A 25,813-nucleotide genomic window follows, 5' to 3' on the forward strand; every position below is an offset into this window, starting at 1 on the left:
GTTTACTGTTCTGTTCTGTAATGTTAAAATTTAGAAGATTTTCTGTTGTCTGTGATTTTTGATGGGTTACCATAGTGGTGAAGAGTAACGGTTTTACTGAGGTTGGGGACGAGCACATTTATGCCATTTTTCATGTATGCAGCCTTACTCAGTGAGTAAATACTCTGCAAGTGGTCATGCAGTAAACTATCTGGTGCTTCCTGCTTGCTCCTTACATTACATCTTGCTTGCATCACTGAAGCATTCAAATTTAATTGGCTCAACACAAAGTAATTACATTCAGCTGAAATTAAATAAAATTAGTTGATGAACTTAAACTGGGTGAATTGTGCAGACAAGTAAATCTGAAATTCGAACGAATCAATTCAATTATGTGGAAATAGGTGTCATAATAAAATTAAGTTAATCCAACAACACATTTTTTTGAGTGTATAGACAAAAAAACAACATAGGATGTTATTTACAGGTTTAACCTATTGTTTCTTACAATGTACAGTTTCCAGATGCTATGTGCAATGTGATGGACAGTGTGTAGTAAGAGCTTTTAATTGTTCAGGCTGAGTATATCCTGTTCTGGTGGTCAGTGCTCTGTAGCGCCGGCTAGATGGCAACAGTTGGAAGAGGGAGTGAGCTGGGTCCAAAATGATTTTCTTAGCCCTTTTTCTCTTTCTGGAGGTGTAAACACATCAGTTAAACCCCTAATGTGCTCGGTTATGTTATTACAGTCCTAACTCTCATAGAACCAATAATAAAGGTTCCATAATTTCAGACAGAAATAAAGCATTTAAACTGAGGTGGTGATTTTTTCCAGCGCGTGTCGAGCGACACCTGGCGGTGAAGTCACTGCAATACACATTAACTCACGCTGCCTGGCCATCTTCGTCTGCGGTGCAGTTTTTTGTATGAAAATATTTCAGAACACAACAAAACAAAGAGATTTAACGCTTTGTTATTTATTATGGTATCTGATGAATGAAATCAATCGAAGAGAAAATATACAAACCCACATTACACAACAGCACATGCCATTATTGAATATCAGGGCCGGACTTAAGAGGATGGGGGCCCCTGGGCTTGAGTTGTTTTCGGGGCCCCCGTACTATTTAAAATCATGTGTTTGTTAGCATTAGTAAAAAATGTTTCTCCAATGACACTTGTTCATTGGTTTACACGTTTATAATGCTTGTTTTGACAGTGGGAGCCACAAGTGGTGCATTTATAGCCTGTAGGAAGTTTCAAACATACTTAAATGTAAAATCCAATCAACATTACAATATCAAGGGGACTAATATAGTTTTTGACATAATCATACAGCCCTACCATTATGTATTTTAGCATTTGTCAGCATTTATTAATCTTGTTTATTGTTGGTTAATGCCAAATACAATTGTTCATGTTGGTTCATGGTGCATGTTCAATGTTTTTAAAAAATATTAGTAAATACTTAAAATAAAGATTAACAAATGCAGACATGTAATCTAATGCTTAACCAATGTTAACAAATGCAACGTTGTAAAGTGTTAAATATATATTAGTATTCTATTGCAATTCCATCAGTAAAGCATAATATGACAGATCTATGAGTTTGAAATGCACATTCAAATTGTATCCATAATAATGAGATGAAACGTCTTACTATGGCTTAAATAGTTTCAGAATAATGAGATGGGTCCATAGTTTTGTAAAGTCTAGTTAACTGAGCTTGTGCAGGGCAAATAGGGCCCCTCTGTTATACATCGTTTTAAATCTTTTAATTACTTTATATCTAACATAACATCATTTTCATGTCAAATTCTTAAATGTATATCTAAGAGACTGTTTAATGCAGCTCACAGGCCATGAATCCATGAATGGTATATCTGCAAGTTATCATCTTAATTTAGCATTTACATTTTGCCAGATATATCAACGTCAGAAATGAAATAACTTGCATCTAAACGCGGTTTGAAAAAGCACGAGCAATTTGTCCCTTCACGCGGCCCGTAGTTCGGTTGTTTTAACTTTGTTTATTAGTTAGCAGAATGTTTTCATTTTTTATTTACATTAATAGATTTAACAGTGTTTGCATATTATTTACAAGAACCGCTTATGGTCACAGAACGGGAAATATTGGAAATTAACTCTATGTTACCTGTTTTTATTCAGAGTTGTCTGCAGAACACAACACTTTTCATAACACATTTTTTGTAAAAGCGAAGAAAGTGTAACAACAACAACAGCTAGTAGACTCTACTGCATCTGCCTGTGGATGAACCGATCTGTCGTGTTCAGTGAGCGGACAGACTGTGAGGAGCGAGCGTCAAATGGAAAACGCGGAGTGGAATCATATAGCGGTGTATTCAGAGAACGTTTTTCGCGCGGATGTGAATCCTCTCTACTCTATTTCGTCTACCAAAGGGCGCCAGCCTGTGAGGGCAAAATGGGCAGCGGCTCAAACCACAGAGCCACCCCGTGAACGCGTTCCGGCTCCCATCGTCCGCGAGTTTCAAAGGAGAAATAACTGAAATAAAACCGGAGGGTGGCGGCCTGGTGGGAGATGGTGACAGGTATGCTCTGGATTCTCTGCCTAAAGATCAAGGTAGGTGTGGTGCCATGGGTGTAAAGAAAATTATTTCGTAAATGCTGTTCTTTCGCGTTCTTGTCGCTCAGTTTTTGGTTTTCTTTAAGCGTGGCACTGCGATTGCGCTTGTCAGCCATTAGAACAAGCGTCTTAATGAGCAGACAGGTTTCAACTGCTGTAAACTTGATGGATAGAATCCACAAATAACCAATCAGGAAACGCCAACATGACTGACGGAACGTTTAGCCAATTAAAGGACATCATTCCTTACATAAGGCAGTGCTATTGAACCTTGGTAGGCCAATGAACGAAGTTTAAATGAAAAATAAAATGACTGGCATAACTAAACAAATCATATGAACGAGAGCAGGCGGGCCGCCTGAAGTCAAGCCCAATGGTAAGTCCGGCCTTGTTGATTATACAGCAGCCAGAACATGAAATTCACTTCAGTGAGCAGGGGCCGTTTCAGAAAGGAGGTTTAGTGAAAACTCTGAGTATATTAACCCTGAAATGAGGGAAACTCTGGGTTTTCCGTTTCAGAATGTGAGGTATGTCAAACCCGAGAAAGCGGGGTAACTCAAGCCCGTTTCTAAAGGAGAGGCATCTTATACTCAGAGTCAGTAACCATAGTAACTTAACTCTGTGAACCTAACCTGGTCGGGAGCAGGTTTTCTTTGGTAAACCCAGATTTTATTCCATCTCCTCCCCCTTTTAAAGCGCAAGTGGTGTAACTCATTCTTTCATTAATACAGTCATTCATTCATGGCACACATTTTGATCACACAGAGACCATCTCAGTCACTTGTATGTGTGCTTTTATAGGGGATTCATGAAGAGGCTGCATTCATTCTTAGGGATGTACTTTGATTTCAGGAGAGCAATTTTGTCATTTCCCTGTGCATTTTTATTAAAACTACCATTTTTCTGTACAGTGAATTAGATATATCTAAATATATCTCATCCATCCTTACATCAATAACATCAGCCACCGTATGTGTATTACATCAGAGCATAATTTTCTACAGACAATGAGAAATGACTTAAAGTGCATGAATAAAGAAATTAATAAATACAGACATACATGCAGAAATGAAGCGATAAAAAAAGTAAGATTTTTTTATTATTTCTGTTGTTTCATTCATTTAATGATTAATTTGTTTGTTTATTGGTACACTTATTAATTTAAACTTAAGTCATTTTTAGCACATCAGTAAATCCACTGTATGCAGAGCGGAAAGTGTGCCTCACTCTCAAGTGCTTTCTGCCACCATGTTGCTTTTTTTGGTGCCGTTGCCATGGTGAATCGTAATATCGGAGCTCCATTGATGATGGCTTTTTATAGTCCTGGTGCACGCGCTTAACCCAGGGTAAGCCTACCCAGAGTACATTGAACTAACTCAAATCAGCTGTTTTGAAACCAAAAACTCAAAGTTTCTAATTTCTAAGTAAACCAACTCTGAGTTCAAGATTTAACCTAGGGTTGGTTGAACCTCCTTATTGAAACAGGCCCCAGGTCAGCCTTCAGCACACCAGAGATACACACAATAACACCCCTAAAGATCGAAAAGCAGCAACATAAACAAACACATCTACAGCTGTCACAGCTAAACAAACGTCGTCAACACACGTGCATCAGTTACTAACACACAATTCAAGTCTACTGCACTTCTACACAACGAGTTAACACATGATCACAAACGTACTTCTGAAACGTTAAAGTCTAATATTCAGCGTCACAGAAACATACGTCGTAATTCAGTTTCTCTCAGCATCACTATGAAAACTAACATCAGAATGATTCTTTCTTTCTTTTCAGAAGTGAGAGATGACCAGGATGTGAATGAGGGATTGTAATTGGGTTTAACACGATACTGGTTTTGTATTCTAGCTGGTTTCATTTCAGATTTGTTTTGGTGTTGATGGCTGACTAACATCTTCATCCCTGTTCATCTTCACTGGCGCTGTTGGACCGATCCTGAATGAACCCAAAAACACATGAGCAACAATCAGCCTACTACAAACTGTATGTGTGTGTGTGTGTGTGTCACCTCCTCCTGTTCCTCGTCCGTATCGTCATCACTAACGACAGGTTTGGCTCGAGTTCTGGCCGTTCTTCTGCGCCCTCTGCCACGCTCTGCACTTCTGTCCTTACGGCTCAGTTTAATCTTCACCTTCACTGACCGAGCTGCGCGCGCATACACACACAGATTAAAGAAACACACTTGTGGTCACACAACCAGTTGATGTGAGAGTGAGACGGCGGCTTTAAAGAATAACACTGACTCTCGGAATCTGAACCTTCATCTTCATCATCTTCCTCACTTTCCTCTCCATCACTCTCTTCTTCTCTCTCGACCTTCTGACACAAGCTGGTAAAAACCGACTGCAGCACGATGGAGTCCTCATAGATCTAACACACACACACACAGATCACATGAGATTCATTAGGTGTTGGGATGTGTGTTTTGTGTTTCATCGTTACGGTATTTTCACAGGGGGTACATCAAATAAATGTGTTCAACCTACAAATGCAAACAGCCTTCTTGTAGTAAAAGATTTGGGTTTGTCTAGAGTAAGTTTCATTTGTTGTTTGTGTGTTGTGGATCTAACCAGTGAACCCTCCAGGTTAAAGGTTTGTGCGTTTTGACACAACTGCATGACGTCTCTCTCCAGGTCGTTCAGGCTACGGTATCGGTGACTGCGGATGCGTTCCTGCACAAACACAACAGAAACGCAGACAACATTGAGCGTTTGTTTGGGGTTGTGGTGGTTAAAGGACAGAGAATATCATGTGTGTGTTGGCTGACGCACCTTGATCTTCCTGAAGTCAACAGGTTTGCGGATGAGCTCGTAGTATTCTGGAAGCTCCTTCCGTGACGGCAGCTGAATGAAGACCTCACTTAACTGACGCCCGTTACTGCGAAACAACACATGAACATCATGAAGATGAGAATGATTTTAGTGTTGCAATGACAGCGAACGACGAAGTCATCATTTTCATTATTACCAACATTTTGTCATTTGTAAAGTCTAGAAGCAAGGTTTGATTCTTCTTCTTATAAGTATTGAGCATCAATACAATTCTCTCTATGATGAATCACACACATCCCAGGCACGCAGCGTCTCAGAAAGGAACACCATGTCCAGTTCCAACAGCAACATCAGTGTGACATCAGACAAAAAACACAAAAAATGACCTTTAACATCCTAAAGCACCGTCGCTGTCAGATGTCTGCTCTCGGTAGTTCACATGAAACACTTCCACTGTTATTCACAAGATCAAGAACCAGTCATCACTCACTTTTCCTTATATTTAATAACGGCATCCACAATCTTTTTCATCTTCTTGATAAGCGACGGCGGGTTCGGTGAAAGTTTCTCTGCTGGCGGACGACCTCGTTTCTTTTGCCTTTTGCTGTCGTCGTCTCTCTTTCTGCCTCCGCGAGCTCCAGAGGTGGAAGGAATGGCGTCCGTGTCCCGATCGCGCCTCCTCTTCCGAGCCGTCTTCTTGTGTCGCACCTCTTCTTCGATCTCCTCCAGGGTCCCGTCCTCGATGGCCTGAGAGATGAAGGAGGACACAATGAAAAAGCCAGACGCCGGCAGACGGGCACGTGTTAACGGACGTGACACGCTCGTCTGACCTTCAGCCACTGTTTCTCTGTGAGCGAGTCGCTGTAATCCACCTCTTTTCTCTGCCGGGAGCCACGGCCGAACATCTTCCCCTCCTCTTCCTCACAGGTGAGCCTTTCCACCTCCGCATCGTCCTTCATAATCCATGTGGGCAGCTCGTCTTCCTCCATCAAACGAGGTTTGCGTTTGGGGTTGCGGGCGTCCTCGCGGCGACGATCCAAGTCCATGCGCTGTGCAGAGAGAGCATAAAAGAGAGAACGTGTCTCGACTGAGTTTGGATTCACGACTGAACTTTAATGAAAGTGAAAAAGAGGTGAAATGAAACCATGAACTGGTCGAACTCCTCTTCACTACGAGCGATCATCTGGTTCACCGTTTCATCATCCGGCACCTCGTCCTCCTCCTTCAAAAATAGAACAACAGGCAAAGGTGTGTAACACGGACATTCAAACAAGATGCACGACGTGTGAGAGAGAGAGAGAGAGAGTCTGTAGCGATAGAAAATAACTTTCGGATCATTCACAACATCTGCACTCAGTATATAAACTCTACAAGTGTCACGGCAGAGCCTGGAAAGCATCTTTAGATAATTGTATCGGCTTTAAACACATTTTTCAGATGTGTAGCAAGGTTTCATCAAATAAAACACTTCAAATAAAATGTTGTTACATTAATCAAAAAAATGATTGTTCTGCCAAACAATTTTGTTGCTCTGAAACAGGAATAACAAACAACACAGACGCATCAGACATGGCGCTCGTCTCACCTCATCTTGCTCCTCGTGTTCCAGAATGGCTTGTAAAAAGGCTCTGCGTTCATGACTTGAAGATTTCTGGTCAAACATGCCAGCCTGGATCACCTTCTGATCTACATTCAGCTTATATTTAGCAGCTGCCAGTATCTTCTCTTCCACGCTGTTGACGGTGCAAAGACGAAGAACTCGCACCTCGTTCTGCTGTCCGATCCGGTGCGCTCGGTCCTGAGCCTGCAGGTCCTGCACACACAACACCAGAACGCTCAGCAGACACACACACACACACACACACACACACACACACACACACACACACACACACAGACGTCTGAAGGCTTCTCCAAATGCAGACGCAGACGGGATCGTGACCTGGTGAGGATTCCAGTCGCTGTCGAATATGATGACGGTATCGGCGCTCTGCAGATTCAGACCCAGCCCACCTGCCCTTGTGCTCAACAAGAAGATAAAATACTGAGAAGCCGGATCATTGAAGGTCTTTAGCAGCATCCCACGATCCTCTGCTTTAGTTGTGCCTGAAACACACACAACACACACTGACTTTCACTATCAATTCTAAACTCGACTTTTCTCCACACTCCATGACAGTGTTGGTCCGATACGTCTCCACGCACGCAGTGGCCCATCTAGAACTTTGGCAAACTGCTCTTTCCACAGGTGTCTACTAGTAAAAAATCATTCTGTGTAAAGAAAGGAGACCTAAAACACAGCGGGCCAGAGCCTAATCATGGCTCTCGTGTAAATAAACACGAATGAATGCTGCCGTTAGCCAGTGATATTTCACAAAACAGCTCGAGGATGATATTATTTCACCCAAATGCATTTGAAGATTTCAGGGCTTAACATTTGATTTCTGTGCCATCGTGTGATTGGAAGATCATTCGTTCACGTCTGCAGTGAAGAAGCACTTTCACACTGAAGTTTAAACACTGGCAAGAGTGACGCTACACATTCAAATAAACAAGACAACAAACTCACCATCCAGACGCAGATATTTGAAACCGCGGTAAGCAAAATAATCTTCCATGATGGTCATCAATGATGTCATTTGACAGAAGAGCAGAACTTTGTGGTTAGATGCTCGTAGTTTGGGTAAAATCCGATCCAGCACCTCAAACTTTCCTGACGCTCGATATAAGTCAAGCCTGCGGGTGAGAGGTCAACTGAAGGTCACTTTAAGGTTAAACACCCGTGTCTCATGTGTCATGCGATGTGATTGATGCTCACCCCTGAACTATACCGCCCGAAAATCCCAAGTGCTCAGAGAAAGATTCCTGTAAAAACACACTTGCAAACCTCAGAAGTGAACACATGAACAACATGAGAAACACACACAAACACAAACCTCGATCTGCTGAAACATGTACGGATGATTACAAATCTTCCTCAACTGCATAATAGTGTTCATCAAAGTCTTAGTCCCGCCCTTACCCTGAAACACACACACACACACACACACACAGTTAATAAACACACACAGTGCATGTATTGTGTGTTGTTGTGATGTGACAGATTCTTTATCACCTTCTTGTCTTTCTCAGATCCATCAGTGAGCAGAACTCCTTTAGCCTGCATGTGTCGATATAAAACCCTCTGCAGAGCCGACATGTCACACTTAATCACATACTCCACCTGTGTGACAACAACACAACTCTTTACTTATTGAATTTATTGTTTCATTTTGTCACCATTCCAACATCTAAGGCAATATTGGTGGCGAGAAACAGTCAATCTAAAGGTCTTATATACGTCTATACAGTATCTATATAGTCAATCTACATGTCTTATACACAAGTTGGGGGAGGGACAATTTCAAGTCTTCAATGAACCTAACCTGAATGTCTTTGGGCCCACGCTGACACAGCTGTTATACACTGCACAAACTGTGTCTCGTAACATGTAACCCTCACTCGACACCTAATTCAAAGCATCACACAAAACTTTCTGCATTTTTTTCAGTTGTGCTTTAGTGGCTTTTATGCCTTTAATGGGACAGCACAGTAAAGATGTGACAGGAAGCATCGGGTGGAGATGGGGGAGCGGGTTCGGCAAAGACGGGAATCAAACTCATTTTGACATTTACTTTGATTCAGGGGCGGTTCTAGACCCTTTTTAGGTGGGTTTTAGCTCCCCTGTCTGTCATCTCCACTCTCAAACTATCAAAACACAGTGTTTCCTATACATTGATTTATTTGTGACGGCCCGCCACAATATCAACACTGGCCGCCACTAAGCGATTTTTCATCATGCATTTTTATTTGACTATTTAAAACAGCTTAATTCATTGTAGAGTTGCATGTGTCTCTCTCATGTTGTGTGCAGCGCCTTGACGCTGAGCGCCACTCTCTCACAGATCAGAAGTTCATGAGTTCGCCTATGCAGACAATGGTGTAGGTTTGAGGGTAAGCGTATTTGGCGTGCTGTCCGGGGAGAGGGCTCCGAGCTCGTTCGTTCTTCCGAGCTCAGAGCACCCCCCCCCCTGTCCGGGGTGAGGGCTCCGAATCCGGCATTAGCCCGAACCCGGAACACTCCCCCCAAGAGATGCAACTAGTGCACGACAGCAGCCAGAGATATGCGCACGCACCCCCCAAAACGAGGCTGGTATGGGCTGCTGATGACCTGGCCTTGCTTGGTACGAAAGCCGTTGTTGCCGAGTCTGGAAGAGAGTCCAGTTGTTATTGAAGCGGGCACTGCTGCGGTTTCTGGAGGAAGGGTGCCGGCTGAGGCAGAGAGATGATGGAAGCATGGGGCCCCTGTGGGGGCAGTCGCTGAGGCAATACTGGCTTCTAGATGAGTTGAGACTGCTGTGGCAGAGATTAGATGGAGGCATGGGCCCTTGTGGGGTGGTTGCTGCTGCGATGCTGGCCTCCAAGTGAGTGATGTCTGCTGCTGCAGAACATAGATGGAGGCACGGGCCACTGTGGGGCAGTCACTGCTGCGATGCTGGCCTCTAGGCGAGTGGTGTCTGCTGCTGCAGAACATAGATGGAGGCATGGGCCCTTGTGGGGAGGTCGCTGCTGCGATGCTGGCCTCTAAGTGAGTGATGTCTGCTGCTGCAGAACTTAGATGGAGGCACGGGCCACTGTGGGGCAGTCACTGCTGCGATGCTGGCCTCTAGGCGAGTGGTGTCTGCTGCTGCTGCAGAACGTAAATGGAGGCACGGGCCCCTGTGGGGGCGGTCGCTGCTGCGATACTGGCCTCTAGATGAGTGGTCTGGAATGAAGGTGTTCGGCCGGAGTTTACGGGATGAGGGTAGGTTGCTGCTAGATGATCCGGGAGATTAGGGTCTGGTGGGCTTTGATGAGGGAGTGGTCCGACCGATGTAGCTTTTGAAAGCTTCTGACATCCAGCGGCCAAGTGCTTGGATCTGAAGCTGGGAGAGACCTTATTGGGCGGCTGTGGTAGCTGCGCCGAAGCGAAAGGAATGGCTAGAGAATTGTTCTGTGGGGATGCCAGATTGGAGCAAGACGGTTTTGAGATGATTTTGGAACCAAAAACGTGAGGCTGGACGACTGGAGTCATCTATGAAGAGAGGGTTGAATGGGGATTTTGCCTGTGATCTTCTGAAATGTAGGTAGGCAAGGAGGGTTTGGTAAGGCTGGATGGGTGATTGAAGGTTGAATATGTAGATGAAATGGCATGTTTTGAATTGATCTGTCTTACTTTGCTTAATGTGGAAGGAGTTGTTTATGCATCGAACAATGCGGTGGACTGAAGGGTTAAAGCTGGACGTGGTGGTCATTTCGGAGCATTTGAGAAATCCAAAAAAGGCCAGGGTGAACATGGCGTTGAGCATGCAGGCGGTGTGGGTGGAGTGGTAGCCTCTGCAGAGGGTAGAAATGCATTTGGTCAATATATAAAAAGTTATAGGTTGTCTTGTGTCCGGGCGGGTGGGTTGAGCTCTTTGGATTCCTTTGATGAGCATGGAGGCTTGAGAACTGGCTATAGCTGGGCAGGTTGAGTTGAAAATGAGTTTGTGGAAAAATTGGATTCCGCTTAGGTACCCTTTAATTGAGCTGGCTTGGAGGTCCACATCTGGTGCCAGCAGCCTGAATTTCTGGAAGGCAAAACGAGAAAGAGCATCGGTTATTTGGTTTATAGAACCAGGAACATGTTTAGCAGTAAAAATGAATTGATCACAAGCTGAAGTCCAGGTGAGGCGTCTAAGGAAAGGCATCAGTGCGGGAGAATGGGAATGGCCTTTATTGATGCAGTGCACTGTCGCTTCGTTGTCGCAGTGAACGGTAATGCTGGAATCGGACCACTCCTTCCCCCACAAAAAAGCAGCGACTACCAGAGGGTACAGCTCGAATAAGGCTGAGGATGAGAGTGGCTGCGGTAATTCTAGGAGCTGGGGGAGCCACGTGGAGGCAAACCAGCGTCCTTGGTAATATCCTCCGAAACCGACGGAGAGGGTGGCGTCGGTAAACAATTGAATGTCGATGGGGAGAGAGCGCATGTCATTGTAAAAGAAGGACAAACTGTTCAATTGATTGAGAAATTGTATCCACAAACTGAGCTCGTCGCGGCATGAGCTGGTTATTAAGTCCTCTAAGGTGTGAGCTGAGGAAGGGAGGGAGAGGAGGTGCAAAATGAACGGGCGGCCTTGGGGGATGATTAGTGTTGGGCGATATTCAATATAATAAGATCGTTCTATCGCCAGCCTGTGGATCGCCGATACACGATAGTATCGAGGGGCGGGGCAATTACGCATTTATCTATGACAAGCTGGATTTGTGGACAAAAACAGAAGCTTATGTGTCTAGAAAATGCTCATGTGTGACTGCAATTAGCATTCTATCAGAGTTTAAATTCAGTGCAGTTGGCAACATTGTTACTTACCACCGCAACCTTTTAAACAAGAGAAAATAAACTATTGCTATAAGTCAATATCATTCATCCAAATGCATCATTGATGCGCTGTTATTACTTGATTGCCAAACGGGAACAACTCGTGCGGTGGTTTTAAACCCTCACGCGCATAGCAATTCCTGCGAGGAAAATCCCGAGTCGCGCGCATCACAAGCTCTCTCGTGCACTGAAAACTCAAAGCTCGCACATTATAAACGCTCTCTGGTGCGAGGAAAAGTCTGAGCCGCGCGCATCACAAGCTCTCTCGTGCACTGAAAACTCAAAGCTCGCACATTATAAACTCTCTCTGGCGCGAGGAAAAGTCTGAGCCGCACAAGCTCTCTCGTGCACTGAAAACTCAAAGCTCGCACATTATAAACTCTCTCTGGCGCGAGGAAAAGTCTGAGCCACGCGCATCACAAGCTCTCTCGTGCACTGAAAACTCAAAGCCCGCACATTATAAACTCTCTCTGGCGCGAGGAAAAGCCCGAGCCGCGCGCATCACAAGCTCTCTCGTGCACAGAAAACTCAAAGCCCGCACATTATAAACTCTCTCTGGCGCGAGGAAAAGCCTAAGCCGCGTGCATTGCAAGCTTTCGTGCATGAAGAAATGTGCAATGCGCATTTGTAATATTGATTTGCAACATATATTGGCAAACAGCCAACTATCGTCTAGGGAATCAGCTATCGCCGATAGGTCTGAGGATCGTCGATACACGATAGTATCGTCTATCGGAACAACCCTAGATGATACGCATCGCGAAATTGAGGTGGCCGAGAACGGATAATAATTTGCATTTGGAACAACGGGGGTTGTTCAGGAGAGTGGAAGCAATCAAAATTGATCTATCGATTTTTTCCTTGGGCAAGGATGCCTGAAAGTTCAGCAAATCCAAATTGATGCCCAAGAATTCGATTGACATGCTCGGACCCGAGGTTTTATCTTGGGCGAGTGGAATGCCGAGCTTGGCGAAGATTTTTTGGACTATCCGACAATCCAACAGATTGTCTCTGACAGCATGTCGAAAATGTTCTCTTTTAATTAGAAGATCGACCGTTTCGGGTTCAGCAAGCGCGGACTGAAGGTTGGTGCAGACTAGGCTGTCGGAAGGTCAACTCTCGATACTGGGGTTGAAGCCATTTGAGAGACCGGACAGAACGTAATCAGTAAAGTGAGTGTCGGTGTGAAGAGACAATTCAGCAGACAAACTTAAAACATTCACAGGAGTCGATAAATACCGTTTATGATTTTTATTTGCAGATTTGGAAACTGGACATACAATGTGGGCATGCAAGCCACCGCAGAAGCTGCAAACGTGCAGGAAGCGGCAACGCTGTCGTGAGCAAGCACCGATGTTGAACTTCCTGCATGGTTCGAGGTTGGATGCCTGCCGGCGATCAGAATTGGGCAGAGGTAGGTTGGCGGGATATGTTGGGAAGCATGGGACGTAGTCTGTGGATTTGGTGTGAGGTGAGTCCGGGCGGGGGGAATGGATGAGTGAACTAAAGGGCAAGAAGTGGTGCTGTGGGCGATGGATCTGCAGACCGCGCATGAAATGTTCCTGCAACCGAGGAAAACTCAGTTGTGAAGCTCAGTGTCCAGTGCCCCCCAGTAAGGACACTGGTTTCACTGAGTACGCGGATGACGCATTTGGTGGAAAATAAATGGTGATAGGTGTAGAAATGTGTTCCCCCGTAAGATAGCGCGAGCTCCGCGACAATGGCGAGGTAGTCGCCGAGTTTGCGCCTCCTGTGAGGGAATGCCGTGCAGATTACCTCGAGGTAGCGTGAAAAAGCTACGGCGAATTCTGGAAATGTTAAGGTGCGTGAACTGCTATGTGTTGTGTTTTTTTAGGGTGAGTGAGAGATCGCCGTAGGTGATTTGGCGATCTGCTGACAGAGGTAAGACTGGAGATAAAAGAGAGTAGAGGTCTACGTCCGCACCTGCAAGTATCTGTGACCTGATGCTTGCTGAGACGGGAGGCGGCTCCAGGGCCGGGGAGTTGGGCGGGACTGGCATAGCTGCTGCAGATGACAGTGAGAAGGAGGGACGTGACTGAGGGAGAGACATGAGAGAGGGAACAGCGGCCACTGGGGCTGCTTGTGAGGGCAATCTCATACTACTGCCGTTGTCTGGGCCGGGGACTAGAGGGAAAGCGGGGAAGTCGTGAGCCTGAGCCCGCGTCGCCAGTGGAGGCAGCCTCGCACTGGAGTTCGGCCATTAACATGGAAGGGGATTGGAGGAGGAGGTCGGGAGGATGTGTGGGTGAGCCGAGGCCGCTTGCAGAGCCATGCTCACACTGCTGGGGCGGCTCAAGGTGTGGCGGGCTTGAATGGTGCCCGGAGATGCTGCCTACTGGAGCTCGGCTGAGCGGGGAGGAGACTGCAGGCGAGCGGATGTGGCATCCGGGGCGCGACCCAAGCTTGCAGAGAGACCGCTGCAGCGGTTTTCGGACCGGAGGGCCCTCCTCGTTGGAGTTGGTGTTTGATCCGGCCGTAAATATGGGAAATTACGGACCTGCCTCGGCTTTCCTGTGGCCTTCGACGGAGTGGCAGGTTGTGCCGTCAGGGAATTTGGCTGCAGGGAGGTGTACAATCCGTACAGTTCGGCCTTGTTCATCCATCGGGAAAAGTGGACGTCTGCGTTGATTAGCGCTTGCCGTAATCCTAGGACAGTCCACATTTCGATAGGCGGGACTGGAGGGGAGGATGGACGCATAGGAGGACGCTGGAGACCGCGACGGCTGCATGGAAGACGGAGGTGACTGCGTGCCACTGCATCTCGGGGTAGTAGAAGAGGCACGGGAGGGCCCGACAGCCCCTTCGAGCAGCCGTGGGTTTGTCTGAGGTATCCTGTCGGGCGCTGGTGTGCTGGCCGTCGCTTGAGGACACCGAAGGACCCTGATCGTCGACGGAGTTCGTAAGTATGTGTTTTAAACATCGTGTTTTTAATATGCGTTTGTACTTGTGTTCCCAAGAGCACAGGAGACAGGTATAGAGAATAAAGTCAGAAAAACTACTATGTTTCCCATCACCCACAATTTTGTGTAGTTTACAAGAAAACATATCATTAAAATTAATTTAAAAAATAATAATTATCAAGTCAAAGGAACTACATGGGAGAGGCATCAAATACTCACTGAGGGCTAAGCCCCCCCCAAGCCCCTGCTTTGATTTATAAGCTGTTTTCATCATGAGGACCAAAAATGTCTCTCGCTTTTATGACATTTGTGGAGACATTTGGTCAAACTGTAGAGTTTATCAGGACACGCACAAACAAACAAACACACCTTCTCTGGCAGTTGTGCCTCCACCTCTTTCTTCAGTCGGCGTAACAGGAAGGGGCGGAGCACCTTATGCAGACGACGAATGATCAGGATGGTCTCTTCCTCGTTCAGATCCACCTAAGAGATGACAGAAGCACATCACTGGCGTCCTGTCATGTCAGCCCCTCCCTCCCCCCTCAGGACGTGTTCAGACCTTCTCTCCGGTCATGGCGAAGGGAGCGTTGAACCACTGCTCAAACGTGCTGCAGCTCTTGAAGATGGTGGGCAGCAGGAAGTTGAGAAGAGCCCAGAGTTCAGGCAGTTTATTCTGCAGCGGCGTCCCTGTGAGCAGCACGCGGCGCGGAGCCAAATAATGTGTGTTCAACACCTGTGTCAGTTTACAGTGATGGTTCTTCATACGATGACCTTCATCCACTATCATGTACTTCCAGCGAATCTGTACGGCACCACACCAGCTCATCAGCGTCTCTGACACACACGCATGAAACACACGCTGTTGTCTGACGTACCTTTGCCAAAATCTGTTTGTCTTTAATGATGTATTCATATGTGGTGAGCAGAACGTTGAACTTGCCACTGCGCAGCTGCGGCACGAAAGCTCTTCTAGCTGCAGGAGATCCCTGAACACAAATCACATCACACCTGAAGATTCATTTACAGACACCATTTCACATCAGTAATTCACCATTAAAGTCTGTGTAAAGCAACATTAAATAATGTTCTGAGTTTGTAACACCAAACAAAAAATGTGTTATCAACATTGCAGCCAAATTAGAATGATTAAAAAAATCTATCCGGTGTTCACCGCAGAGTCGGGTGTTAGCGGTGATCCTTAGCTCTTCACAAAATCAATCCACCTCTTCTTCATATCAACATAGTCATACACAGAATGTAAAGGTGACACACACACAAACACAAACACACACTCATGCAAAATCTGTTTAGTGTCTGAACGAATCAATTCACTACAACAGAAGAAATGAATTCATTGAATCAAACTGAACTGAATGAATCAATTCTATATCTATACTGTATTTAGTGTGTACTGTACTGTATATACCGCATTGTGAAGAAAGCGAGAAAACGTGACGGGATGTTGGGTTTCCATGTTTTATGGGGACATTCCATAGACACAATGGTTTTTATACTGTACAAACTGTATATCATATTCCCTCCCCCTAACCCTAACAATCACACACAACTGTTTGCTCATTTACATTTTCACAAAAGTTCATTCTGTATGATTTATAAGCTTGTTTCCTCATGGGGACCAAAACATGTCCCCACAAGGACAAGGATTTTGGATATTGCCATCTTTGTGGGGACATTTTGTCCCCATACCGTAGGGTTTACCCTTCCCACACACACACACACACACACACACACACACACGCACGCACACACACACACACACACACAGTAGGGTTGTTAAATGTTTAGTCACTTGCCAAAATTCTCTATTATCAGGTTATATCAGCACTTCATTTAAGACATCAAAAACCATCCAGAAAAACTTACAAGTTACTTACAACTTTAAACTTACAAAGTTTCACTTGCCTTGTATGAGACTTTCACAACAGAAGGTGCCCATTTATCAAACTCATAGACCCAGTTTGACAGAGTCCTGTTGGAAAAAGAGAGAGATCACATGAGACACACACAGAGACAGAAGATGATGTGAAACACACGGATCAACACTGACGAGAGCGGCACGATGATGAGGTATGGCCCGTTCAGACGCTTGTTCTCCATCAGGTACGTGATGAGAGCGATGGTTTGTATCGTCTTCCCCAAACCCATCTCATCAGCCAGAATCCCGTTGAGATTATTATTATAGAGAGACACCAGCCACTCCAAACCCTTGATCTGTAACACAACAAATCCCATCAGCACCAATCCCATCATTCATTATCTGTGTGTGTGTGCGTGAGCGAGACAGCTTGACCTGGTATTGTTTGAGTTGACCGTTGATCATGAGAGACGATTGTTTGTCGACTCTCTCAGTGACCGCATGAGCCACGGCATAATACGACTGTAAGCCACGAGCAAACGCAGCACTGCCGTACTCATCATCAACATCCTGCTTGGCATGTCTGCACAACACACACACAGGGTTAATACACACACACACACAGTCCATAGTACAATGTTTTTTATACAGTACAAACTATATATTTTATCCCCTAACCCTACCCCTAAAGATCATAGAAAACTTTTTGCATTTTTAGATTAAAAAAAAATATTGTTCTGTACAATTTAAGCTTTTGTGCCCATGAGGACCTCAATTTTGGTCCCCACAGTGACATGAGTCCCCATGAGTTGTGCATTCAGGTTTAGGTCCCCACTAACATATAAACATGTCCACACACACACACACATTTTATTATCTCCGTGGGGACAGTCCATAGGCGTAATGTTTTTTATACTTTACAAACTGTATATTTGATCTCCTATCCCTAACCCAACCCCTAAACCTAAAGATCATAGAAAACTTTTTGCATTTTTAGATTTTCAAAAATATTGTTCTGTACAATTTAATTAAATTAAATTAAATTTAATTTATATAGCGCTTTTCACAATGTGCATTGTTCCAAAGCAGCTTTACAGGAGAAAATAAGAAAAACTGAAAAACACAAAAAAGGTAAAAAAAACAGCAGAGCTCATTGTGTTTATAGAACAATCAAGATCATTCTAGTAAATAATATCTTATAAATGCAGTCTCCCGGTGGTTGATTTAGCATATTTTGCATTAAGTGAATGCTTTGCTGAAAAGATGTGTCTTTAATCTAGATTTAAATTGGGAGAGTGTGTCTGACCCTGGAATAGTATCGGGAAGGCTATTCCAGAGTTTAGGTGCTACGTATGAGAAAGCTCCGCCCCCTTTGGTGGATTGAGTTATTCTAGGTGTTGAGTTTTGAGATCTTAGAGAGCGTGATGGGTTGTAGTGTGGTAGAAGCTCTGTTATGTAGGTAGGGGCTAAACCGTTTAAGGCTTTATAAGTAATTAAAAGAACTTTAAAGTCAATACGATACTTAATGGGTAACCAGTGAAGGGTTGATAACATTGGGGTTATGTGATGGTATTTTCTGGACCTGGTTAGGACTCTGGCAGCTGCGTTCTGAACTAACTGTAGTTTGTTTATTGATGACGCAGGACAACCACTAAGTAGTGCATTACAGTAGTCAAGTCTTGAGGTCACAAATGCATGAATAAGCTTCTCTGCGTCAGCCACACATAAAATATTTTGTAATTTGGCAACATTTCTAAGGTGGAAGAAGGCTGTTTTGTGACATTTGAGATGTGATTTTTAAATGGCAGGTTGCTGTCTAATATAACGCCAAGGTCTTTAACTGTATTTGTTGGAGTAACAGTGCAGCCTTCAATTTGCAGGTTATAATCCGAAATATTCTGCTCACGTGTCTTTGGTCCGATAAGTAATATTTCTGTTTTATTAGAATTTAAAAGAAGGAAATTACAAGTCATCCAATATTTTATATCTTCGATGCACTCTGCCAATTTGGATAGTTGGAAGGAATCATCTGGTCTTGATGAAATATATAGCTGAGTATCATCTGCATAACAGTGGAAGCTAATTCCATGTTTTCTAATAATGTTTCCAAGGGGCAGCATGTATATGTAGAATAGCAAGGGTCCTAAAACCGATCCCTGAGGCAATTTATAAGCTTTTGTGCCCATGAGGACCTCAATTTTGGTCATGAAAAAAAAACATGAACACACACACACACACGTACACATGCACACACAGACACACAGACAGACAGACAGACGTGATTGTGTCTAACAAGAGCAGAGCTGATGGTGTTGTTGTTCTCACTCGATGATGTGCCGAACGTCCACCTCTGACACATCTTCACTGTCTGGATCTGGAATCTTCTTCTTCTCTTCTGTACTTTGACTTTGAGAGGGCAGCAGTGCTGGAGGTTCCTCTTCCTCCTCCTGTTTAATAAAACCTCATTCAAACCGGGAGTGCTTCTGCTTTTCTGACGCTGTTTTTATGATGACGTTTTATTTCATTAGTATGTTCATCAGGCCCAATTGAACATTCCTTGATCGAACATGAGTTTGTTTGTGTTACCTCATCCTCCTCTGATCCAGAATCTTCACTGTCTGATCGTGGAGCCACTTCATAACTGAGACAGAGAAACAATGATCAATCAATCCATCCATCCATCGTGTCAAATATCAGACTGATGGATGACTGGTGTTGAGTCTTACCCAGGATTCATCTCTAACCACGTGTCCAGCTGTCCGGCTTTAGGAGCGTCCACTCCGGTTAGAATCTTCCCGCTGTCCACATGAATCACCTTCACTGGAAGATCACTCATCTGACTCGTCTCATCCAGAGGCTTTAAACATCATCATCACCATCATCATGACATCATCACCACAGGCGCATGTGCAGTGAGCAGCGATACATCACTATATTTGAGCTATCCTACCGGTTGAGCTGCGTCAAGTAACATTTTTGATGTTTCAATGTTTTTCTTTTTTTCTTTTAGGGTTTCTTATTAACTTCTATTTTGATTAGATGTGTTTTATTTTTCAGTGGCAGTGGACCTTTTCATTGGTTGTTATTTTACATCGAGACTTTGAATGTTGTCAAGTGTGTCCAAGGAAAAAGTTATTGATCAAGAGTTTTTCTGTCACGTGACCTTATCATTATACACTACAGCACATGTTTATGTCCTCAAACCACACAAAGCTCACCAACCTCTCCATCAGGTCCCAGAGCACCCGTCTGTCCATCAGCGCTCTCCAACTTCTTCTTTTTCTTCTTCTTCTTCTTCTTCTCCTTCAGAGCCTGAACGGCTTTGTGAGCGCGCACGAGCTCTGTCAGGTTAGCCACATATTCATCCGTCTGCTGGAGGAGATACGCCAGACGCTTGTCTTTCTTCTGATCGATGAGCTTCCGGTAACCCTCCTCATCTTCAGCCTATGGCAGAGACGCACATCACTCAACTCTGCACACGTGTGTGTGTGTGTGTGTATGTGTGTTTTTACCATGAGTCTTCTCATTCTCTCTTTCTCAATCCTCTCGTTTTCCTTCTTCTGCTCTCTCTCGGTGTTGGCGTGGTACGTGGCCACGGCTTTGGTCAGCTTCTGGATCTTGGCGGTGATGGAGCGATGATATTCCTTGAAGTCCTTGGCATGCTGCAGGATGCTGTTGAGATATTCCTGCACCAGAGCACAATGAATTATGGGAAATGTTCACCCAACAATACAACCAGACTTTGACGCGTGTTTAGATTTGGATTAAGGCTGTGTGTTGGCAAGGGCCTCACGATACGACACGGATCTCGATACATGGGTTCTGAAACAATATACTGTACATATTTCACAACTTTTTTAGTGAAAAATGTCAAAAACAAAAATACAACTTGCTCTGTCTCACCCGCTGTATTCTGTAAAAACATGGCTTACCTTTGACATGTGCTGCATGGACCTCTAGAGCTGAGGGTCGAGACTCGAGTGGGTAGCACACACAAAATCGATTGGCGGTTAAATGTAAAATAAGTGAGTCACGAGACACCGTTTGGGAACCCCGGCTCTAGACGTCCATTCATCACTCATCAGGGCCGCTCTCCTGCTCACTGCTACGTGAGTTAGCATCACATGGCATGGTCTATAGTGTTCAGCACATGCCTGAATCCTGGGTTTTCATTTAAAAAAAGGATTGGTACCAGAGATTAGAATATAAAAACATTGCAATGTTTGTCTCAGCCCTATTTTGGACGGGACACCATTTCTCTTTATTTCCAGTTCTGAGCTGGATCTCAGTCTGAGATTTGTATTGCTGGTGTAAACGTGGTCATGCCTGATGTTTCTGTCTGCGCTTCCGCTCCTGCTCAATCTTCTGCTGTTTCTCCAGTTTCTCGGTGATCCGGGCTTCTCGCAGTGACTGCCTTTTACTGCGCTTGTAGGCTTTAGCATCCAGTGAGGTTTCTAAGGCTGTATCTCGCCTCATGCACACCACCACCTCCTGCCTCAGCTGTGAACCAAAGAGTAAACATTTCAGATATTTCAAGAGGGTGACATGGGTTATTGCACTAAAACACAAGCATCTCATTGGCTCTCCATCTGTCACCTGTCTCTGGAAATTGAGCAGTCGCAGAGCTTTTAACTCAATCGTCGCTTTGGTGCGTAAATCTCCAGCAAGAGAGCCGGGCAGATTCTCCAGCTCCTGAATGCGGTGGGCGATACGAGCTTCAAGCCTGCGGAACATCACCGTGTCATTCACGCAGTTCTGTGATATCTGAATATTTACTCTACGATAATATTCTCTTCTTTCTTCCCCTATTAAAAACAACACATGGTTTGGATACAACATTGAAAGGTAAACAGGTTAGGACTCTCTATGAAATGCTGCTTTAGTGTCTGACCACCATTATATTACAGATGTCAGGGCATTCATCATCTACTCTTGTCTCTTTATGTGGCGCTTGGAAATGAAAAATGGTAGTGATGTTACTCATGAGACATAAAGCTGTCGTGAAACTTGATTGGCACAAAACAGGCTTCATTTTCAACAATATTTTCCATGCACACAAATACCACCAGAGCAAATGTCTTTATCAAAAGCACCTTTTGTATTGAACCTTTAACATGTAAACTGTTTGGAGCTTAGAGGATCAATGCAGGAATCACTCATCAAACAAATGATTACTTCCTGTCAATAGTATTCTGATGGATATAGTTCTCTAAAGAACTGATCAATATCAGGTTTTTGTTTTGTTTGCCACAGGACAAGTGAAGATTGATTAACCCATGATTTTAATCTTCTGTTGTTTAAGAGTCCTCACCTGTACTCTCTCTCCTGAAGTATTTCCACCGGGTCCAGACCGCAGGGCTTCTGAACGGGTGTAATGCGGTTCTGTTTCTGGTGCAGGGGGATGATAGTCGTGGCTTGAGACGGGTGGGACAGGTGCCCTGGTGACTGGGTTTGAGGGGGCATGACGGGGGAGGCGGCCGGTGGCACCGAAGGGGGTGCGGGCGAGGGCCGTCCGGTGGGCTGCGGGGGCATCAGTTTCTGAGGGGCATTTGAGGGGGTGGCGGCATTAATCATAGGACCTGTCATACAGAAAACAGCTGATGGTAAACCACTTATAAGGACAACATTTAGTTTTATTTCATTAACAAAAGCTGAAGAGCTGTGTGTGTGTAGACGGGTCATCACCCTCGGGCCATGGTTTTGGGGGTCCGTTGTGATTCAGGCCCTGAACACCAGACGAGACTCCAGAAGGTCCGGGTGGGGGCATGTTGGGACCCATCATCCCTGCGGAGCAACCGGCACAAACTAAACCCTTAACTTAAATCACCCTGGAAGACTACAGCAGAGAAGGATGTTCGAGTTCAGCCTGACCATCGTCAGCGCATACATTTACATTTATGCATTTGGCAGAGGCTTTTATCCAAAGCGACTTACATTGCATTGTACTATACATTTGTTTTTGACTATGTGCAATCCCCTGGGATCGAACCCATGACCTTGGCATTGCTAGTACCATGCTCTAACCACTGAGCTACAGGAAAGCATACATTAACAATCCAACATAAACGTGGCGTCTTACCGTGCCCTCGGCTGAATCCAGCACTGCCTCCACCAGCAGGGGGCAAACCGGACAAAGACTGCCCCTGCTGCATGCCCGGCATGGGCCGCTTGCCCTGCACCGCCATCTGCAGGTGCTCCGGGAGCGGCTGTCCGCGAGCCAGCATCTTATACGCCATGATCTGAGCCCGCAGCTGATGCAGCTGACTCTGGTTGAAGGGTGTCGGGGTGGCCGGCGAGCCGGGGGCGGCACTTTGGGTCCCCAGGCGGCTCTGCTGTAAAGGTTGGGTGTCTGCGACCTCTAATGAGGTGGACAGGAGAGGAGCGGACGGAGTACCGCTGGCAGACACAGGACTGGACACATGTTCTGAAGAGCCAAGCGGGGACGGGTAACCTGCGGGAGTGAAGCAGGACAAATCTGAAACTTGTTCACTTTCATGTGTCTGGAATTGAGTGCTGGCTCCACACAAAAAATCATCATCACGCATTTAAAATTGAGCAAAAAACGAAGTTAATGTCAAATGTGGAAAGACATGCTTCCCAGGCTGGGGGTTCAACTTTTCCCAATGTGCTTTACAGAAGACATATTGGTATAGGAAAAATGAACGACCCATGTTAACAACTCTCATCATGAAAAAGGTCTTCAAATGAACCTTGAGAATGCTGCTCCATCGGGCTGCTGGGACGCACCACCAGACCACTGTGTCCCAACCTCATGGGAACAACCTTCATCTGAGCGAAACGACCCTCTTCTGGAAGATTCTCCTCAACAGACTTTAGGACCAACACAAAGACTTACACTCAAAACTGAACATATAAGCACGGGTGTATAGTAGAAGTTGTGTTTCACAACCGAATCAGCTTTTGACCTTGTGCAGTTGGTGTAAGTTCTCCTGGCTGTACACCGCAGATCCTTGTTGAGTAAAAGTGTGTCCTGTTGAAGTCGGGGGTCCGGGGCTGGGACCCATCATAGTGTGTGAAGATCCAGGAGACAGCCCTGAACCCAGAACGGCCCCAGGAGAAGGTCCAGGACCGGGCGAGGGTCCTGGACACGGCGTCCCTCCTAGCGGGGGCTCTGGGGCGGACATCACTCACACCGTGCCTGCCTGTGAAAACAAATGCTATGATGAATGAAGCATGACTTTACATCACACACTGGGCTCCTGCATCTTTATTAGACATGATCGTTCACTCATCGTCATCCATTACAGTTGACAGCTTTATACGCTAAATACTTCAGTCACATGTTTAAAACAGGGGAGTACCTCAGGACCAGTCTTCCCAATAGGTCTAAAACGCGGCAAATTTAGAATGTCAAAAATCAAAATGTAGCGCTAAACAAACAACAAAATTCTGAACGTGTTGCAAATAACGTCAACTGCAGTTTACATACTGTATGTAATCTGTGTGTGTCTGAATGAATGAGTGGCGCCTCTGTCTGGCACTCTGTGGGATAATAACACATGAACTGCGTCTCCAGAGCTGCTCTGAGAGTTTACTGCTTCATTTCAGAAAAGCTCCTGTCAAAAACAGTGTAGAGTGTCCAAATAAAAGTCACAATATAACACCCACATGAAAAACCGAACGGTAGTGTACAGGTGTGCTGTATACAGACTGTCTGATAGGCTCTTTGCACTACCTCACATCTGCACTCTTGTATATTTCACTGGTTTGCACTCTATCTGCCACTACCTATCTTCTTTTTCTTTTTTTAAATATCCCTGCTTGTAAAGTTGTATTTTACGCACACATATATATGTATATATATATATATATACAGTATATATATATATATAATCTGTATTTTGTATTCTGTGTTAGTGTTATTTGTATGCACCATGGATCTGAGAGTAACGCAATTTCAATCCTCTATATATATGTACTGTACATGTTGCAGAATTGATAATACAGCAGACTTTGACTTTGTATTACCATGGTTAGTAAAAGGGGACCAAGAGTCAGACGATCACTGGTCTGAGAAAGACCAAATCTATTCAATAGTTGCATCAACTGCAAACAAATGGTGAGATGAGTGTTCTTCAATTTAACTACATGTTACAGTACAATACAGTATGTTTACGTGACCTTTTGAAACATATTACAAAAATTGTTGTGTAGCATTTCTGACTGATTCTTGTTAGATTTTTGTTATTATAAATTGAATACAGATTTATGTGAAACCACTTAAAAAGATCAAAAAAGATACTTCAAGGACAAAAGTTCATCATTGATGACAATGGTTTTACTGTTTTTAGTTGTCAGTGTGTTATGAGTGAGAACTGTTGTATGTGTTGTTGTGGAACAAGCTTAGGCTATTTTGAAACATATATGAAGTGTTTTGTTTGGAGGTAAAATGAACAGTTGGGCCAATAAGATTCGTGTTGGTAATACACATGTATTTACCCGTGCTTGTTAAAATTGAAAAAATGTTGTATTCATTTCCATGACTGTTTCAATCTTGAAATTACGGAATATAAAAGTGTGTAAGAAGAATACACCAACACAAATCATAACCCTGTAGTCTAATGTGACGTGAGTCAAGGGTAACTGACACAGCCTGTCAATCATCACAGCTGAACACTGAAACACGCGGAATCAATAATAATCATCACAATCGAAAAACGACGCTTTAACACCAGAGGAACAATCGCAAGATGAAGATTAAACAGGAAAAGAAAATGTCGCCCGGTTCGTGATGTTGACTCGAGTCTCGAGCGCTGCGCGAGGGCGGATCTACCGCACATCTGGAGCGCGAGCATCCCTTCTGTCCAAACGTACACTTCAAACACATGAAATTAAACGTCATATTTACATACCGCACGGGGAAAACATAACAAATTGTCAAACATGATAACAAGGCCGATCACGTTACAATGATAGCCACACCATAATAATAACAACAACAACAACAACAGTAATAATGCTTGTGCGTTTCACACAGACTCACCCGCAGCGATGAATGAAGTGACGCGCGCGATTAAATGACGGAAATCACGAGCGTCTGTATTTCGGCTCCGTTAATCCGACTGATGTTGACGTACCGACATTCAGTTCCGTTCATTCGGTTCGGTTGATGTTCTGTTCATTCGGTTCGGTTGACGTTAATGTACGGAACGCCGCTGTGGACATATTGATTCACGCGCTCG

The 25,813-nt window shown here is 44.6% G+C and overlaps 2 protein-coding genes across 3 annotated transcripts in view; one reads left to right on the plus strand and one right to left on the minus strand.

The window, feature by feature from the left end:
• Window positions 1-2,420: 2,420 nt before the first annotated feature.
• Window positions 2,421-25,813, plus strand: part of LOC130556409 (zinc finger protein 239) — a 28,101-nt gene continuing 4,708 nt past the window's right edge. The window contains exon 1 of the mRNA XM_057337387.1: window positions 2,421-2,578. The gene's annotated coding sequence lies outside the window, so the exon portion shown is untranslated. The remainder of the gene's footprint in view (window positions 2,579-25,813) is intronic.
• On the minus strand, window positions 2,576-25,797 carry LOC130556408 (transcription activator BRG1). 2 transcript variants are annotated; one of them, XM_057337386.1, is made up of 33 exons: window positions 25,615-25,790; window positions 23,537-23,773; window positions 23,321-23,441; window positions 22,690-23,061; window positions 22,296-22,394; window positions 21,922-22,189; window positions 21,207-21,333; window positions 20,937-21,110; window positions 20,123-20,296; window positions 19,833-20,054; window positions 19,337-19,467; window positions 19,197-19,251; window positions 18,936-19,057; window positions 17,046-17,193; window positions 16,803-16,966; window positions 16,658-16,724; window positions 15,610-15,720; window positions 15,294-15,536; window positions 15,104-15,217; window positions 8,487-8,594; window positions 8,308-8,394; window positions 8,190-8,236; window positions 7,941-8,107; window positions 7,314-7,477; window positions 6,957-7,184; window positions 6,516-6,593; window positions 6,202-6,420; window positions 5,862-6,118; window positions 5,372-5,477; window positions 5,171-5,272; window positions 4,844-4,970; window positions 4,609-4,745; window positions 2,576-4,535 (listed from the first exon to the last, which is right to left on the minus strand). In XM_057337386.1, the coding sequence occupies exons 2-33, from the start codon at window positions 23,753-23,755 to the stop codon at window positions 4,497-4,499; spliced, it is 4,797 nt and encodes a 1,598-aa protein (XP_057193369.1). In that variant the 5' UTR covers window positions 23,756-23,773; window positions 25,615-25,790; the 3' UTR covers window positions 2,576-4,496. The 2 variants fall into 2 exon arrangements, with proteins under 2 accessions (XP_057193369.1, XP_057193368.1); XM_057337385.1 differs by having other exon boundaries at window positions 6,957-7,477; window positions 25,615-25,797.

Source organism: Triplophysa rosa, linkage group LG7 (genome assembly GCF_024868665.1).
Source record: "Triplophysa rosa linkage group LG7, Trosa_1v2, whole genome shotgun sequence".
In the NCBI taxonomy this organism is placed as follows: domain Eukaryota; kingdom Metazoa; phylum Chordata; class Actinopteri; order Cypriniformes; family Nemacheilidae; genus Triplophysa; species Triplophysa rosa.

What these genes read in the sequence shown, in the direction of transcription:
- LOC130556408 (XM_057337385.1), bottom strand. Translation starts at nt 23,755, where the DNA reads ATGTCCGCCCCAGAGCCCCCGCTAGGAGGGACGCCGTGTCCAGGACCC. An exon ending in GTCAACTCAAACAATACCAG is followed by an intron (nt 16,967 to 17,045) that starts GTCAAGCTGTCT and finishes GTTGTGTTACAG; the next exon opens with ATCAAGGGTTTGGAGTGGCT. An exon ending in TCGGGCGGTATAGTTCAGGG is followed by an intron (nt 8,108 to 8,189) that starts GTGAGCATCAAT and finishes TCTCACCCGCAG; the next exon opens with GCTTGACTTATATCGAGCGT.